This window comes from Malania oleifera, chromosome 2, assembly GCF_029873635.1.
Source record: "Malania oleifera isolate guangnan ecotype guangnan chromosome 2, ASM2987363v1, whole genome shotgun sequence".
In the NCBI taxonomy this organism is placed as follows: Eukaryota; Viridiplantae; Streptophyta; class Magnoliopsida; order Santalales; family Ximeniaceae; genus Malania; species Malania oleifera.
In genome coordinates, this window is record NC_080418.1 from 1,579,689 (window position 1) to 1,595,770 (window position 16,082).

Consider the following 16,082-nt stretch of genomic DNA (forward strand, 5'->3'; position numbering starts at 1 on the left):
GAGCTCGACTTTTGTCGCCTTCGTTTTCTCAATGGAAATGACACGTGCTGACACTTGTCTTCATCTCCTCTGACCATGTTCGCTTGTGCCCCTGCTTCTTCCGAAGAAACACATGTAACGCGCGCACACAGCAGCAGCAGCAGCTTCAATGGCTCTTCGAAAGATCAGAAGCGGGTGGAAGCTGCGACAAGGGTTGGGGTTTGAGACGAAAGTGAGAGAGGGGTGGTTGGCAATCGGCAGGGGCAGGGAGGACATTGAACACGTTGACGCTGCCGGAACTTCCGTATGAGTCGGCGATAAGCGGGGAGATCATGCAGTTGCACCACCAGACCTACGTCTCCAACTTCAACAAGGCTCTCGGCGACCTCCATGATGCCATGTCCAAGGGTGACTCTCCCTCCGTCGTTTATTTGCAGAGCTCCATCAAATTCAACGGCGGAGGTAAATACATTTCAAAGAAGCATTTAATTTCCCCCCCCCCCCTCTCTCTCTCTCTCTCTCTCTCTCTCTCTCGGCTGTGTACGTGTATATGATCGATTAACTATTGAGTTGTTTTGTTTCTTGTTGAAGGTCATATTAATCACTCCATTTTCTGGCAGAATCTGGCCCCTGTTAGGGTACGTACTCCGTAACTCCATCTCTGTGCAAATGCACAATCTCTAGTCCACTTTAGGTGTGTTAGCTAGCTAGTGGTGAATTTTTTTAATTAAAATCTGGAATTTGTATAATGCTGGGAGCATGAGAATTTGAATCTGGGTGAATTTAAAAACGATAAATGAAAAATTATTTTCTACACGCTCTTAGGATTTGTAGTCACCGTTCAGAGAAATAGAAGTATAAAATAATTACATGCAATTATAGGTAATTGTGAGTTAAATATGAGATATAATTTTTTCGTACACTATCATTAGCCTTACTCTTCAATTTTTTTATATTACTGTTTAACTTATCATTCAACTAATATTTATACAATAATATTTTAGAGAATAAAAAGTGCATGCCAAGACTGTAGTACAGATCATACAAATATTTTATAGATATTCCCATCTGCCTTAATTAGTTCAAACCGAGCTTATTACAGCATAATGCAACAGTTAGTTTAGTTTTGTTAGTTGTTCTTTTTCTGTTTTTTTCTGTTTTCTGTTTCTCCTCTTTACTTTTGTTTTTCTTTTTCATCTTCTTCCTCTGGCTATATAATATACAGAGGCTTCAGTTTGTAATGTAGTTAAGGAAAATAATAGAAAAGTTTTTCTTTCTTTTGCTCAAGTCTTATCTGCTGCTGCCATACTCTGTTTCATGGTATTAGAGCAAAAAAGAAAAGAAAGCTGCGTAGGATCACTGCCATGTCTACTTCCTCTATTTCAATGAATAATACAAATGAAGAAAACAATCCATACCACTTACAGAGTGGTGATTCACCAGGTACAATGTTAGTTTCAAATGTCCTCGCTAGGGAAAATTACCATATATGGAGTAGATCTATAATGATGGTTTTGAAGGCAAAGAATAAGATTGGTTTTGTGACTGGACAATTGTTCGTCCAGCTTCGACAGATACTTCAAATGCTTTGTGGGAAAGATTCAACAATATGGTATCTTCTTGGATCATCAACTCAGTGTCAAGAAAATTGGGGCTAGCATCATTTGCTCCCACACCGCCAAGGATATGTGGCAAGATCTCAAGAATAGGTTCACACACGAAAATGGGCCAAGAATTTTTCGACTTCAGAAAGATTTATCAATGTTAGTTCAAGAAAATATGTCGGTAAGAGATTACTATACAAAATTTAAGTCTTTATGGGATGAATTGGCTAATTATAATCAGATTCCCACTTGTTCTTGTGGTGTACTAAGAACATGTACTTGTGATGCAATTCAGGAATTCTTGAAATATCAAGATAAACAGTATGTCATTCAATTCTTGATTGGATTGAACGAAGTTTTTTCTCATATTAGAGGGCAGATTCTGATGATGGAACCTTTACCAGAAATAAACAAACTTTTTTCTTTAATGGTCCAAGAAGAGAAACAAAGAGAAATCTACAAACTTGGGGTAATTGACACAATTGCTCTTATGAGTAAAATGCCAGAATCAAATTTTTCAGGCCACAAATTTGCTTCTAGAAATCAGCAACAAAGGAGAGCCAAATTGTTTTGCACTCATTGTGGTTTGAATAATCACACAGTTGATAAATGCTATAGAATACATGGCTATCCTTCAGGTTTTAAATTCAGTAATTCTTGACAGAAAGGAATGTCTTCATCAGCTAATCAAGTTATTAGCCATCCTCTTGATACAACCTTTGAATCTTATAATAACTTGTCTTTCTCTCAAGAGGATTGTCAGAAATTATTAGTTCTAATCCACTCACAACCTGATAAACCATCAGTCATCAAACAGCCAATGTTATTTCTACCACTCCTCCACAGAACACCCAAGGTATGATACTTTCAAGTTTTTCTTCGAGTTGTTCAGCATCTTCATCAACATCTCAGCATCATTGGATTGTAGACACTAGTGCTACAGATCATATCGTTCATTCCATTGATACCTTTACTTCTATAACAAAGCCTTTAGACACTACTGTTATGCTTCCAAATGGAAACATTGTCCCAGTTATTCACCTTGGCACACTTAAATTGTCTGAAAGCTTAACTCTCAAAGATGTACTTTGTGTAACATATTTCTCATATAATTTGCTTTCGGTTAGTAAGCTTACTTCATCTCAGAAATGTATTTTTATATTCTTACCTGATGTTTGTTTCATTCAGGAATTTACCCCATAGAGGATGATTGGGATTGCTAGAAAATCTGTTGGGTTATACATTTTGCAACACTCGGCTGCTCATACTGTTGAGTTTTCATCAACATCCAATATTGTGAACTCTGTCATAAACTCCAAAATCTGGCATAGTAGATTAGGACATCCTTCTATGTCCCGATTGAATTTTCTTTCAAAAAATGTATCAGATGTTAGTTTTTTAGACAAACCTGATGATCATTGTACAGTTTGTCCTCTGGCTAAATAGAAAAGACTTCCTTTTAAGATTCATTCATATAATAAAAGTTTTTCTTTCAATCTTGTTCATGCTGATATATGGGGACCATTTTCTGTTCCAACACATAATGGTTCTAGATATTTTCTTACCTTAGTGGATGACCATTCTAGATTTCCTGGACCTACTTAATGAAAAAGAAATCTGAAGTTCAAAATATTTTTTATTGCTTTTTACAATCTGGTTGAAACACAGTTTGAGACAAAAATTAAATGTGTAAGATCTGATAATGGTTTAGAGTTCAACGTGATAAATTTTTTTAATTCAAAAGGAATTTTGCATCAAGTATCATGTGTAGAAACACCTCAACAAAATTCTATAGTTGAGAGAAAACACCAACGTCTTTTAAATGTAGCAAGATCTTTAAAATTTCAATCAAACATGCCTTTGATTTTCTGGGGAGAATGCAAACTTACTGCAACATATCTTATTAATAGACTTCCATCTTTAATTTTGAATAACAAATCTCCACATGAAGTTTTGTATAATTCTGTTCTAGCGTATAAACATTTAAAAATTTTTGGATGTTTGTGTTATGCATCAACCCTTACCCAATCTAGATCAAAATTTTCTTCAAGAGCAAGACAATGTATGTTTATAGGATATCCATCTGGTGTAAAAGGTTACAAACTTTATGACTTGGAACAGAAAACATTTTTTGTTTCTCGAGATGTCATATTTTATGAATTTATATTTCCTTTTTCCTTTAATTTCAATAGGACTTCTAGACATGACATTTCAATTCAATCAAATACCACTTTAGAAAGTTCCATTCCAGTTCTTCCTAAGCCAGTTTCAGATTATAATGAACATATAATCTTTCCTGAACCATTGTCATCAGTAATTCCTCCTTTGTTCCTCTTGTTTCTTCTAATACAGATATACCTTTACATGATGCAAATCAATTTCCACCTTTTTTAAAATCCACTCGACAACACAGAATGCTTGGTTATCTGCAATCATATCATTGCAACTTAGCGACTTTTGATTCTCAATCATCTCCTAGGGATCCTGCTATTATTTCAGGTACTAAAAATAGCATTTCTGAAGTTCTTTCTTACTCCATATTATCTGAATCACATAGAGCATTTTATATTGCCATTTCTTCTAATTTTGAACCTTCATTTTATCACCAAGCTGTCCAGCATGCTCATTGGAGAGATGCTATGTCTGCAGAATTATTTGCATTAGAAATGAATGACACCTGGGTTCTCACAACACTACCACCTAATAAAACTCCTATAGGGTGTAAGTGGGTTTATAAAACAAAATACAATGCTGATGGTTCAATAGAGAGACACAAGGCACAACTTGTTGCTAAAGGTTATACTCAATTGGAAGGTTTGGATTTTTTTGAGACTTTCTCACCTATTGCAAAGATGGTTACTGTCAAGTGTATCTTATCACTTTCAGTGATACACAATTGGCATATCTTTCATCTTGATGTTAATAATGCATTTCTGTATGGAGAATTAGAAGAGGAAGTTTTTTATGAAGCCACCTCCAGGTTATCTTAGTAAGGGGGACAAAAGAGTATGCAAATTGCAAAAATCTTTATATGGCTTGAAGCAAGCTTCAAGGCAGTGGAATTCCAAATTTACTTCTATGTTGTTTACAATGGGTTTTTCACAATCAAAGGCTGATTATTCATTGTTCACTAAGAAAGAAGGAAATTCTTTTGTTGCCTTGTTGCTGTATGTTGATGATATACTCCTAGCTAGCAGTGATTTAGCTGCTCTTGAACATGTTAAAAGCTCACTAAGTTCTGAGTTTAAGTTTAAGGCCTGCAAAATTCTTTCTTAGTATGGAGAAAGCTCGATCAAACAAGGGCATATCTTTATCTCAAAGAAAATATTGTTTGGAGCTTATTTCATATTTTATATTGCTTGCTGCTAAATCAGTTATATTTCCTATGGATCCTCATACAAAATTATCTAAAGATATTGGTGACTTGGTAGATGATGTTTCAGCTTACAGAAGACTTATTGGTAGGTTATTGTATTTGACTCACACCAAACCTGACATTACCTTTGCTGTGCATCATCTTAGTCAATTTTTAGATACCTCTCGCATTCCCCATTTACAAGCTACCATGCGAATCTTGCATTATCTCAAATCTGCTCCTGGCCAAGGATTATTTTTTCCATCTTCATCAAAGGTTCATATCAAAGCTTTTTCAGATTCAGATTGGGCTAGCTATTTAACTACTCGTAGATCCATCAGTGGATATTGTGTTTTCATTGGGGATTCTCTTGTATCATGGAAGTCTAAAAAGCAACAAACCATCTCACGTTCTTTAGTAGAAGCTGAATATAGATCAATGGCATTCACAGTCTCTGAGATTATTTGGATCAAAGCTTTACTTGCTGACTTGCATCACTCCGATCCTCAACCAGCTCTCTTATTTTGTGATAATCAAGCAGCCCTTCACATAGCAGCTAATCCAGTCTATCATGAGCGTACTAAACATATTGAAATCGATTGTCATTTGGTTCGTGAGAAATTACAAGAGGGTCTTATTATTACTTTACATGTATCTTCTGCTCATCAGATTGCAGATTTAATGACCAAGCCTTTAGGTTATCAAGCTTTTGCAGTACTTTTATCCAAGATGAATGTGCATAATATCTACACATCATCTTGAGGGGGACTATTACAGCACTATGCAACAGTTAGTTTAGTTTTGTTAGTTTTTCTTCTTCTGTTTTTTCTGTTTTCTGTTTTCTGTTTCTTCTCTTTACTTCTGTTTTTCCTTTTCATCTTCTTCCTCTGGCTTTATATACAGAGGCTTTAGTTTGTAATGTAGTTAAAGAAAATAATAAAAAAGTTTTTCTTTCTCTTACTCAAGTCTTATCTGCTGCTGCCATACTCTGTTTCAGAGCTAGCTTAGAACACATTCGGAATTGGTTCTCCAATTATTGTTATGGCAGAAAGGCGGTGGCGAGCCTCCCAAGGGTGTGCTATTCGAGGCTATTGACTCAAACTTTGATCCAAAAAATGAATGCTGAAGGTGCGGCCTTGCAGGGCTCTGGATGGGTGGTACGTATGTGCGATTGTATGTTAATTTTTCTTTAATTACATTGGAGATCTATTAGGCCTGAGCAGCCGGAATTATCCTACCTGGGCATTTATCCTTTTCTATCTTTCCCTATAGTTGAACCTAAGGCCTCAACTAAAGAAGTTCAATGCTTCTTAGAATAATAGTTAGTTAATTGTTATCTGAAGTAAGTTTCATATTTTTTTTTTGTGTTCGTATTTATTGCTTGTGGAGTGTATTCTAAATCTCAATCATTCTTGACAGTGGCTGGCTTTGGATAAGGAGTTGAAGAGATTGCTGCTTGAAACCACCGCAGATCAGGTAGATGCCATGACTTTTCTTTGGTTAGTATGTGCAAATTGAATCATTGATAAAGTTCATCCATCCTTGGAATCACATTAGTACTTTCTGCTGGTTTTTGAGTTGGATGGGATGTGATTTGGCATATGGACTTTGGTTCCCTGCTTCTCCAGAGTTCAATGCATATGACCAAATGCGCATTTCTTTATTTGACCCTAGAGTGAGATTGATGCTTTAACCTTCTTTTCTCCATCTTTAAAAGGTTGTTGGGAACTTATAATATCTCAGTTCAATTCTCTGGAGTAGAATATATATGGAATAGTTGTAGAACATATGCTGTACGTCTAATTCTTGCAAAAATATTACCAATACAAGTTCCCTGTTTAGACAAATTTAGTACTTGTGGCATCAGCTGAAAAGTTGAGTGCTTCAATAAATCTAGTGGACTTAGAATTGACAAATGAAAAAAAGGTTTAAATTTTGATCTATGTGCAAAATGAGAGTCAACCAAGTGAAGTATGCATTAAAGAAAATGAAAACTGAATAAATTTGCTTTTATTCTTGGGAGATCAACAACAAAAGTAATTAATCTTTTAAGGGGAGAAATGAAAACATTTAGGGAGTGGGCAGGCAACATGCACATGATTTTTATTGCTGTAAAGAAAGCATATGATAGATACTTAGGGAAGTTTGATTGTGGATTCTAGGGGGCAAAAAGGGTTTTTTTTGGGTGGGGGGAGCTGGGAGGAAGAGAGTATGTTGTAGGACAATGACTGGTCTTCTAGATATCATTAGATAATGATATGTATGATGGGCTAGTGACTTGACTAGTTTAGAGCCACATGTGGATAAACTAGGAAATTTTCACTTTGTAAATTAATGGTTTGTAATTTTTGCTTTACTCATGGATGAAGTTACTAAGAAATGTGGTTCATATTATCTTTGCAGATGATAAAGTCTTGTTAGATGAATTTAGACGTGGAATAGAATTTAAGTTGGAATTCATGGAATGTACTTTTGTCATTAGGAAGAATATTGGAGGTAATACAGAACATGTTGGACAGGGAACTATTGGCAGTAGTTGATTTTGATAGCTTAAACCTATTACGCAAAAGCTGAAGGGGAAAATGGATAAGAGTTAATTCAACTTGAGTAAAATGGAGATGTGATTTGGGCATGATGTGTGATCACAAAATATTAGTTAAAATTAAATGAAAAGTCCAACTGAGATATAAAAGCTAGCAATCAGAATATCTTGGAGGAGCCAAGAATTAACATTTTCAAAAAGTGAAAGTTGCTAACATGAAAATGCTAAGCTGGGTGAGTGGCAAGTGTAAAAAAATAAATTAAGGAATGAAGATGTGTTAAGCTAGGCATAGCACATGTAAAAGATATATAAGATGATGGAAAAGCAGTTGAGATGCTTTTGATACTTACCACAGTAAGTCAAGCCGAATAACACGCCAGTTAGGAGGAGCGAGTTAATGTCAGTGGTTATAGGAGGAAGGGATTAGAATTAGAATAATTTGGAGCAGAGTAAAGGATTTGACATGATTCAACTTTGGAGGATATAGTCTTGTAATTGTTGAATTATTGTCTTCAAACTATCTTGCATGCTTTCTTCATAATTATCTTGCTTCAAGTTAGATTGTTTATTTTGTTGTCACTGTGAGGTTTTTTCATAGCTTGTCATGTTGAAAAAAAATTGTGTGTTTCATACTCAGATGCATGTTCGATACTAAGTTGAAAGTTGGTTTGCCTAATTAAATAAAGCTTTCTTTTTTTTTTTCTATTCCAAAAAAAATGTTGACTGACCTAAGCTTCTTAATAACAAGATCCGCTTTTAACTAAAGGATCAAGTTTAGTTCCACTACTTGGGATTGATGTTTGGGAACATGCATATTATTTACAGGTGAAGCTATGGTACTATGCTGCTGCAATTAATTTTCCCTTAATTCATTTAAGGTGGTTTTGCTCCCTCACTTAGGTGTTTCTTTCCTATGTATGCTTTTAGTTGATTCGACACAGCTAAGATTGAAGTTATTATGGTGACCAATGCAGTACAAAAATGTAAAACCAGACTATCTAAAGAACATATGGCAGGTGACGAACTGGAACCATGCAAGTGAAGTTTATGAGAAAGAGTGTTCTTGAGGTATCCCAATCATGTGGGGAGTGAGGTTCTAAATCTGTAGTATACAGTTATGTGGTACATGTCCAGGGAAGAAGTCTAGGTAAAAATGGAATTAAGCAGTGTGGACTAGAGAAAGCTTACTATGTGTAATGATCGTATTTACTTTTTGTTGGTTTCTTCTCGACGCTTCTATATATTAGATTTGGTGATGTCTAGTGGGAATTATGACTAGAACGTAATGAATGGTGAATCTCTATTTGTTATGGGGCAAGGTTATTAATTAGCATTGCTTGAGAAATATATCATCGCATAATCTTGTAGTCTTCATGCCTAATATAACATTAGCTTTCCTTAAAATTTTCATTTTAAAATGCTTTTAAGCATAATTTTTGTTCTACTAATGCCATGCAAAAAGTGGCATGCTTGATCTTTGGCATCAAGTGTTAAAACAAAGGCTAATTGGGAATTTTATAGTTGCGGAGTTGCAATTTGTAGGGCATTTCATTAGCAACTAAAGGAGAATCAATATCTAAACTTACATCATGAGCTTGGTCCAAGGGTAGAAGCATTCATCATAAAAGTTCATGTGCCAATTTATTAATGTTACTTTGAAAGTCAGGAATTTGGACTATCAGGAGGTTGCAGTAGCTTTAACAGCAACATTTTTTGGTCTTGAGAAATTCTTGACATTATTGGGTAAGAAGCTCCTAGGAAACATGAGTGAATCAATGACATGAGCACAAAAACACATGAACTTGAATGAGATGATGACAAGCGGAGAGATAGAGAAGAAAAGAGAAAGTTGAACAAAACAAAAGGATCTTAAAATAAAAGGTTGCGTAGAATAATGGTAGGAATTAGGTCATGTTGCACTAAAGTTGGAAGTATTTTTTGTACACGTACAAATTGCGTCCAATGGTTACATGGTTAAGAAAATAATCAAAATGGGATATGTATAGTAAATTCCAAACATACACCGAGCAGGGAGACCAAAGCTCCCAATCCAAACAACACAAGTAACAAAAAGTTACATCAGACCTGGGCATACCCAGGGGCACAAAGCCAATCAATACAAGGCTACCTTAATGAATCAAATGAGTATGCTTGACCAAATAACCAAGTATAGATGAGCTCTACTCAAAATGACATATGAGCTTTATTCGTATTAACAAATGAGTTATGCTCGTATTAATGAATGAGCTCTTCTCAAATTGAGAAGATACTATCAACAAATTATCATGTATGAAAAAATGAACTCTATTTATGAGGGCAATAGTCAAATTGTGCTCGTAGAGTTAGATCAATGAGTTCTACTTATTTTGTGTATATACCTGTAGAGTTAACCTTTACTCACACGAATTGATAAAAGGAAACTATCAACTAGTGATGAAGGCCACATAATATTTGAGTAGTGGATGTTTTTAACTATTCTAGGTGTTTTACAAAGACAAAAGCTGAAAATATGATTTTGCATTCAATATTTATTGTTAACCATTAATAGAAGAAAACTAAAGAAAATTGTTGTGTTCGATGGTTAAAAAAAACAAAAAAAACTCGCCCTAGTACCAAGGGAAAGGCTTCAATCAATTTTAAAAAGGAAAAAAAAATCTTGGCTATGGCAATTAACCAATTATAATTTTTTTTTAAAAAAAAGAAAAAATTGGCTCGGAATATAGGTGCGTGGTGCCTCTGTCTACAACTCATCCCTAAAAGTAATAATGCCTTCAACTTAGGTATATGTTAGAATTTTTCATTAATAAATTTGAAAATTTTGTAACAACATAATATGATAATATGGACCTTCCATTGACAAAAGTCGTTCAAATAATTAAAAAAATATAATGTATGATATAATATATTTTATCAATTGTAATAAATCATCATGTTATAGGTGTCAAGCAAAATGAAAAATGAGAATAAGAGGGACTTCAATCTCTAATTTCGGCACACCCTCTAGTCCCTTATTTGTTTATTTATTTATTTATTGTTATGACTTTTTCATCATTAAATGCATGTTATGTTAGGTAGCACGATGAACTTGCCACCCGATTTATATATTTAATTTGTAGAGAAATTCAATTCACTAATGGAAGTTTGAAATAAATAGTTTGATTAAAATTGGGGTGATAGGTAAAATCGAGCGATTTTTTGAATAATACTGACTTTGTGGTCTAATTAATTTGTGATCAAACTAATGACTCAATAAATATTTAATCAAAATTTATAAAAAAATTTAAAATATAAAATAAATTACATATAAATTTTTTTGTCTCTTATTTTTATTTTTTACCAATTTACTCATTAGAATAAATCCATTCAACTTTCACAATGTTGAGAGGCCATTTAAAAAAGGATCCATGGTGTATGTCTTCATCATCAACCTAATCTAGCCATGGGGCTACCCGACCCGACCCGATCAAACTGTTTGTATCCGCACGCATCAGCGCGGGTCGCTGCGCGGATAGCCCTAACCCGAATTTGGCACTAACAAAAGAGGAGTATAAATACGCTCACTTGTTCTTGTTTTTCCTCTCGTAAACCCTAGAGATTAGAAGAGGCGAGCGTCGACGCAGAGCTCGGTTCTAGGGTTTGTATCGAGAGAGAGATCAAAGCAGGATGGTGAGATTTCTAGTGTAAAGAGAAACCTTGTCCAATCCTCTTCTCCTTTCTACTCCACTCACTGTTTTGGTTTTTTTTTTTGTTTTTCTTTTGGGGTAATTTGCAGACCGTTAAGCGAAGGAATGGCGGTCGCAACAAGCACGGACGTGGGCATGTCAAGTTCATCCGCTGCTCCAACTGCGGCAAATGCTGTCCTAAGGTACTCCTCTCTCTCTCTCTCTCTCCGTGTGTGTGAGAGAGATCCAAACTCTGAAGCGTACGAACACTTGAATCTGAGCTCTGATTCGCAGGACAAGGCTATTAAGAGGTTTCTCGTGAGGAACATCGTCGAACAAGCCGCCATCAGGGACGTGCAAGAAGCTTGTGTTGTTGACAGTAATGAATTCTCCTTCAGCTCATATCTTCCTCCTTTTATGCTTTTGTTCTCAATGACATCTAATTTTGTGCGTTTCTTCAATTTTTGAAGACTATGCTCTTCCCAAGCTGTACGTGAAGATGCAGTACTGTGTTTCATGTGCTATTCACTCACACGTTGTGAGGGTGCGATCTCGCACAGATAGGAGATGCCGCGATCCCCCGCAGCGCTTTAGACGCAGGGTATGTTCTATTCTTCCCAATTGTATTTTCTTACCTATTAGTTATTATGTATTTCTAAATGATGTGATTGGCTTTATGATTTTCCACCTTAGTATTGTTGTTCCAATTTTTGTAATCAAGTTGCATGATATAAATCCGTCCCAGGGCTTTCACTAATTTCTTTTTTCTATGTCACACTGCTGTTTATGTTAAGTAGGTTTAATTTAATACATATCTGATTTTTTTCCTTCGTGCATGAGTTTTTTTATTTGAATTATATAGTTGAAACCACATCCACTGTCAACAAATATTGAATTGACTAGGAAACCAGGTGCTTGCTTTTTTGTATATTTTTATTTATATTAGAGTTTGAGAACTTTTTCATTTTTTTAATGGAAATCATTTTGAAGTCCAAGCTGTTTTTGATTTTATTTCGCAGTTCTCAAATTGCATCATTAAAAATTTAATTGCTCATAGCTTTATCTTCAACTAAAGCCTTGAGCATTTCATGACTGCTCTCCTGAGGACTGACTGCATGTGAAGCATGTGTGAGGTCATCCAAGTGTGTGCACATTTTTGCCATAATCCTCTTTTTCTCTCATATGGCAAGAATGGAGAAGATCATGTCTAATTTAATCCCAGATTTTGCTTTATATGCTTTAGTATAATCATAGTTGTCAAGTTGAGATTCAAATCGTGAATCGAAATTCTACTTTTGAGAATCAGGAATTGAGAATCAAATCCAACCGAGTTGTAAGATTTGATAAAAATTTTCAAAATCAATTCTAAATGACGTTGATATACAAACAAGAAGAAAAATAGTAAAATGCATTTAAAATTAGCAATAAAAAATCATATTTCATGTGTATGCTTTTCCTAAACAAATGAATAGTATGAGATTGAGTCAGGAAATAGTAATAAAAAATGAACTTTGTGTTGTTTAAGGGAAGGAATCAAGAAAAAAATAATAAACAGTTGAACTTTTGGTGTTCGTTAACAACTAAAAACATAAGAATATGCCATGCATATTCTTTCTTGGTTAAACAAAAAACAATTAACCTACAAAATGATAATATTGAACAAACTGTTATTAAAATCAACTTTTGAATTTTAACAGCATAAAGGAACAAGAGTACCGCCGCAGCTGATTAGTGTTTTGTTGCTTCTCAATGACAACACTATACTCCTTGAGTGAAGAATGATTTTTTGAAGACAACATAAGACCTAAAATTCTATTTTCTCCGCTTTTTTAGTACAAAAATGACAGACAAGGAATGGAAGGTAATTGTGTAAAAATAAAAGCAATAAAAAAAGAAAAAAAAACAGTTCTTTTAGGGGTATCATACTAGTTGGGCTTGTCAGGATATGATAGGTTCAGGATTGTGTGAATCAATAGATTTAGATTCGATCGAGTCGTTAGATTCACGAGGTGATTCGATATATTGGGCAATGATTTAGTTTTTAGATTCGATAGTAAGATTCGAATCGAATTGATGTAGAAGTGATTTGAATCATATGAATTGAATTGTGAATAGTAAGATTCTAGCAACTATGAGTATAATAATATTTTATGTAACATCATGTAAGCTAGATATACTTTTGCCAAGTTCTTTAGGAGGCAGTAGATTTCTGGTATAATTATGTTTGAAGAATTGTATAATTTCATTATATATGTTAAACTTGAGCCCACCTGTTGCCCCTTGATGTATTTTCCAAAGAAGACCTTGGCATGTGGTAATCTGTTTGAGTGCAGAATTTTAATTATCTTTATTAATTTTAATGGAATGCAAACAAAAATTTTAGTTTTTGTTTGTTCTTGTAAGACGCATGTTTAAAGTAAGCCTTCATCCCAACTGCTATATGTTGGCCATACAAAATATTTTGTCATTGAATTTTGCTTCTTGTGTTTCTTTTTGGTGTTATTTTATCGCTGTAACAAATTTAATGAAATTAAATCCGTTGTGTGAAATGATTGCATTTTATATTTCTTCATTGGTTGTGTGATTGCATTTTATGGTTCTTTGGTGAATGCCCAACAAAACCTGAGTTGGAAAACAGCTTGTGGCTGGTCCATTCATTTCTTATTGCAAATACTTATGTATTTCCGCTCGTATGTTTTTAAATGGCATTTCTTTCTCCTGCCACTTGATGTAAATGGTAGGATATGGTTTTCCTGTTTAGTACCAAAGTTGAACCCAAAGTCAACCTTCTTGAAATTGTTAAAGATAATAATGACTGCCATTTTTTATCAAGTTTGCCTTTTTTTTTTCTCCTAGTTTCTTGCAAAACCTTGGGAAACATTGAAAATGTTCTGGGGAATGGCAACATAGGGTGCTTCTTTGTTTTGGTTTTGTAAACCAACTTTTTTGTGGGTGCATTGGGCAACATTTTGGTGTATGCTTTTTTATTTTCATGTTTTAATTGTATGGTATCTGCTTGTTCTCATTCCCCACGCAACTCCTTAACCTATACCAAATCTTTTAATTTTTTTTTTTTTTTTTGAAGTTTTATGAAAGTGTGGTCCTGTATTTGGGAACCAGAATGTTGCAGATCTGTTTATTGTGATGAGGTTTGCTCAACTTGTTTCACATGGTTACATTTAAAAAGGAGTATGTATTTTGACCTTAGATTTGGATTTTTGCAGATTTGAAAGAAACACCCCCCTTTTTGTACTGCAATTTGTCTTCATCCATGAAAACCCAAATTCGAAACTCCCATTCACTCTTTTTTTTTGTAATATATTTTCAAAATTCTAGCCTTTGTCCCTTCATGTGACTAAGTTATCACTTGGACCCCTTGTTCTGTATCCTGTTTATTTCCCCTTTCCAACTTTTTGCCAGTTAAGTTTCATGCGTCTTAGTATCAGGAAGTTAGTCAGTATACTGGAGGAGTCCTCCACCTCTGCTGCAATATGCGTACGCTATAATATCCGGGCATTGAATAACTCAATTAAACACTATAGTTATGTCAACTATGCCTGTCTATGGCAGATGCCAACTTTTAAGAATTATTTTACGAAGTATGCCTAAGAATTTTGGAATTTATAATTTCTGCAACCCTCCTTTGTGGGCGGCTGGGAAAATTGCCTGTTTAGGATAATATTGACAGAGTTTCCTTGTGTTATAGGAGGATCTGCCAAAGGGCCCTCAAGGTCAAGGGCCAGGAGCTCGCCCTGGCCAGGCTGCTGGTGCACCCGCTGCTCGTCCTTGAAACATCTCTACATCTTCTATGCAGGTTTTGTTGATCTTGGTGGTGTGAAACTTCAATTTTACATTTTATTTGCAGTTTCAGAACATTATTTTGGCTTTGCATGTCGTAGCGTTATTGTGTATTGCAGTTTTTAGAGTCAGTTGTGAAACTGAAGAGGCTGTGGCTGAAGAAAGACCCTGGTGATTTATATATTTTGGACTTAAGAAACAAACAATTTTAATATTCCCCATTAAGATTTAAGTTTTAATATTTGCTCAAATGCAGCATTTTGTTTTACTAGTATATTATTTATCAGCCTCTATTTCTTGTGTTGCAATGGATTTATTATTTAGTGTAGTTGGGAAGTTACTGTTCTTCATCTGGTATTAGTACCCGCGTTGAGCAGTTCATTCCATATTAATGCCTACATGATGCACAGTTCATTCCATGTTAATGCCTACATGATGCACAGTTCATTCGATGCCTAGGTTGTTTGGTTGGAAAGAAAGTGGACCTTTTACTAGCCATTAAAAAGGGAAACAAGTTCTCCCCAATCTGATGATACGTTGTAAACCAAAAAAAAGGTTATGGGGGATGGTGTCCATAATGGCACCCTGACAGGGCTTACCCCTTTATTCAAGTAATATTCAGTCTGTTGTCGCTCTGCCCGTAGAGGTATTCCTCGTGTGGCACATATTATCATGTCATTCTCCTCGTCTTCCCTCATAATATTTTTTGCTCCCATTAATGATTAGACGATTTCTTTGAAGAGGCGGGGAAGCCTTCAAATTTATTTATCCAAAGTGGGTTGGTGTTGCCTCGTTCGCTGTTTTGCAAGACCTTGAGCAATTATTCTTTCCTTAATTAGACTTGGATCTGGTGATGCAACAACACTTCAAATGTGCGTCACGGAAATCCTGTTGCATTTATTTTAGTGGTCAAGGGTGTTAGTTCACAATCCACCAGTTTGAGGGTGATGCAACTTTCTTGGGTAATTTAGATTTGAGAAATAAGACAAATGAAAAATAAATAAAATATTAAGAGAAATTTAATTTGTTTTTTGCACCTGAACACCATTTTTGGTTTCTTTGACTCGCGGTTTTCAATTTATGAATGGTTGGGTAAGGCAGATCAAAATTTTTTTTCCCTTTTATGTATTTTAGAAAATAGA

The 16,082-nt window shown here is 34.9% G+C and overlaps 1 protein-coding gene and 1 pseudogene across 1 annotated transcript; both read left to right on the top strand.

The window, feature by feature from the left end:
• Positions 1-14: 14 nt before the first annotated feature.
• On the top strand, positions 15-8,790 carry LOC131147747 (superoxide dismutase [Mn], mitochondrial-like; annotated as a pseudogene).
• Positions 8,791-11,004: 2,214 nt separating this feature from the next.
• On the top strand, positions 11,005-15,191 carry LOC131147749 (small ribosomal subunit protein eS26). The gene is made up of 5 exons (XM_058097298.1): positions 11,005-11,146; positions 11,253-11,345; positions 11,437-11,521; positions 11,613-11,743; positions 14,849-15,191. Exons 1-5 carry the CDS (start codon positions 11,144-11,146, stop codon positions 14,930-14,932), a joined length of 396 nt encoding a protein of 131 aa, XP_057953281.1. The 5' UTR covers positions 11,005-11,143; the 3' UTR covers positions 14,933-15,191.
• Positions 15,192-16,082: the final 891 nt, after the last annotated feature.

Coding starts and splice junctions, on each gene's coding strand:
- LOC131147749 (XM_058097298.1), top strand. Junction 11,346..11,436: donor GCGGCAAATGCTGTCCTAAG/GTACTCCTCTCT, acceptor TCTGATTCGCAG/GACAAGGCTATTAAGAGGTT. Junction 11,744..14,848: donor CGCAGCGCTTTAGACGCAGG/GTATGTTCTATT, acceptor CTTGTGTTATAG/GAGGATCTGCCAAAGGGCCC.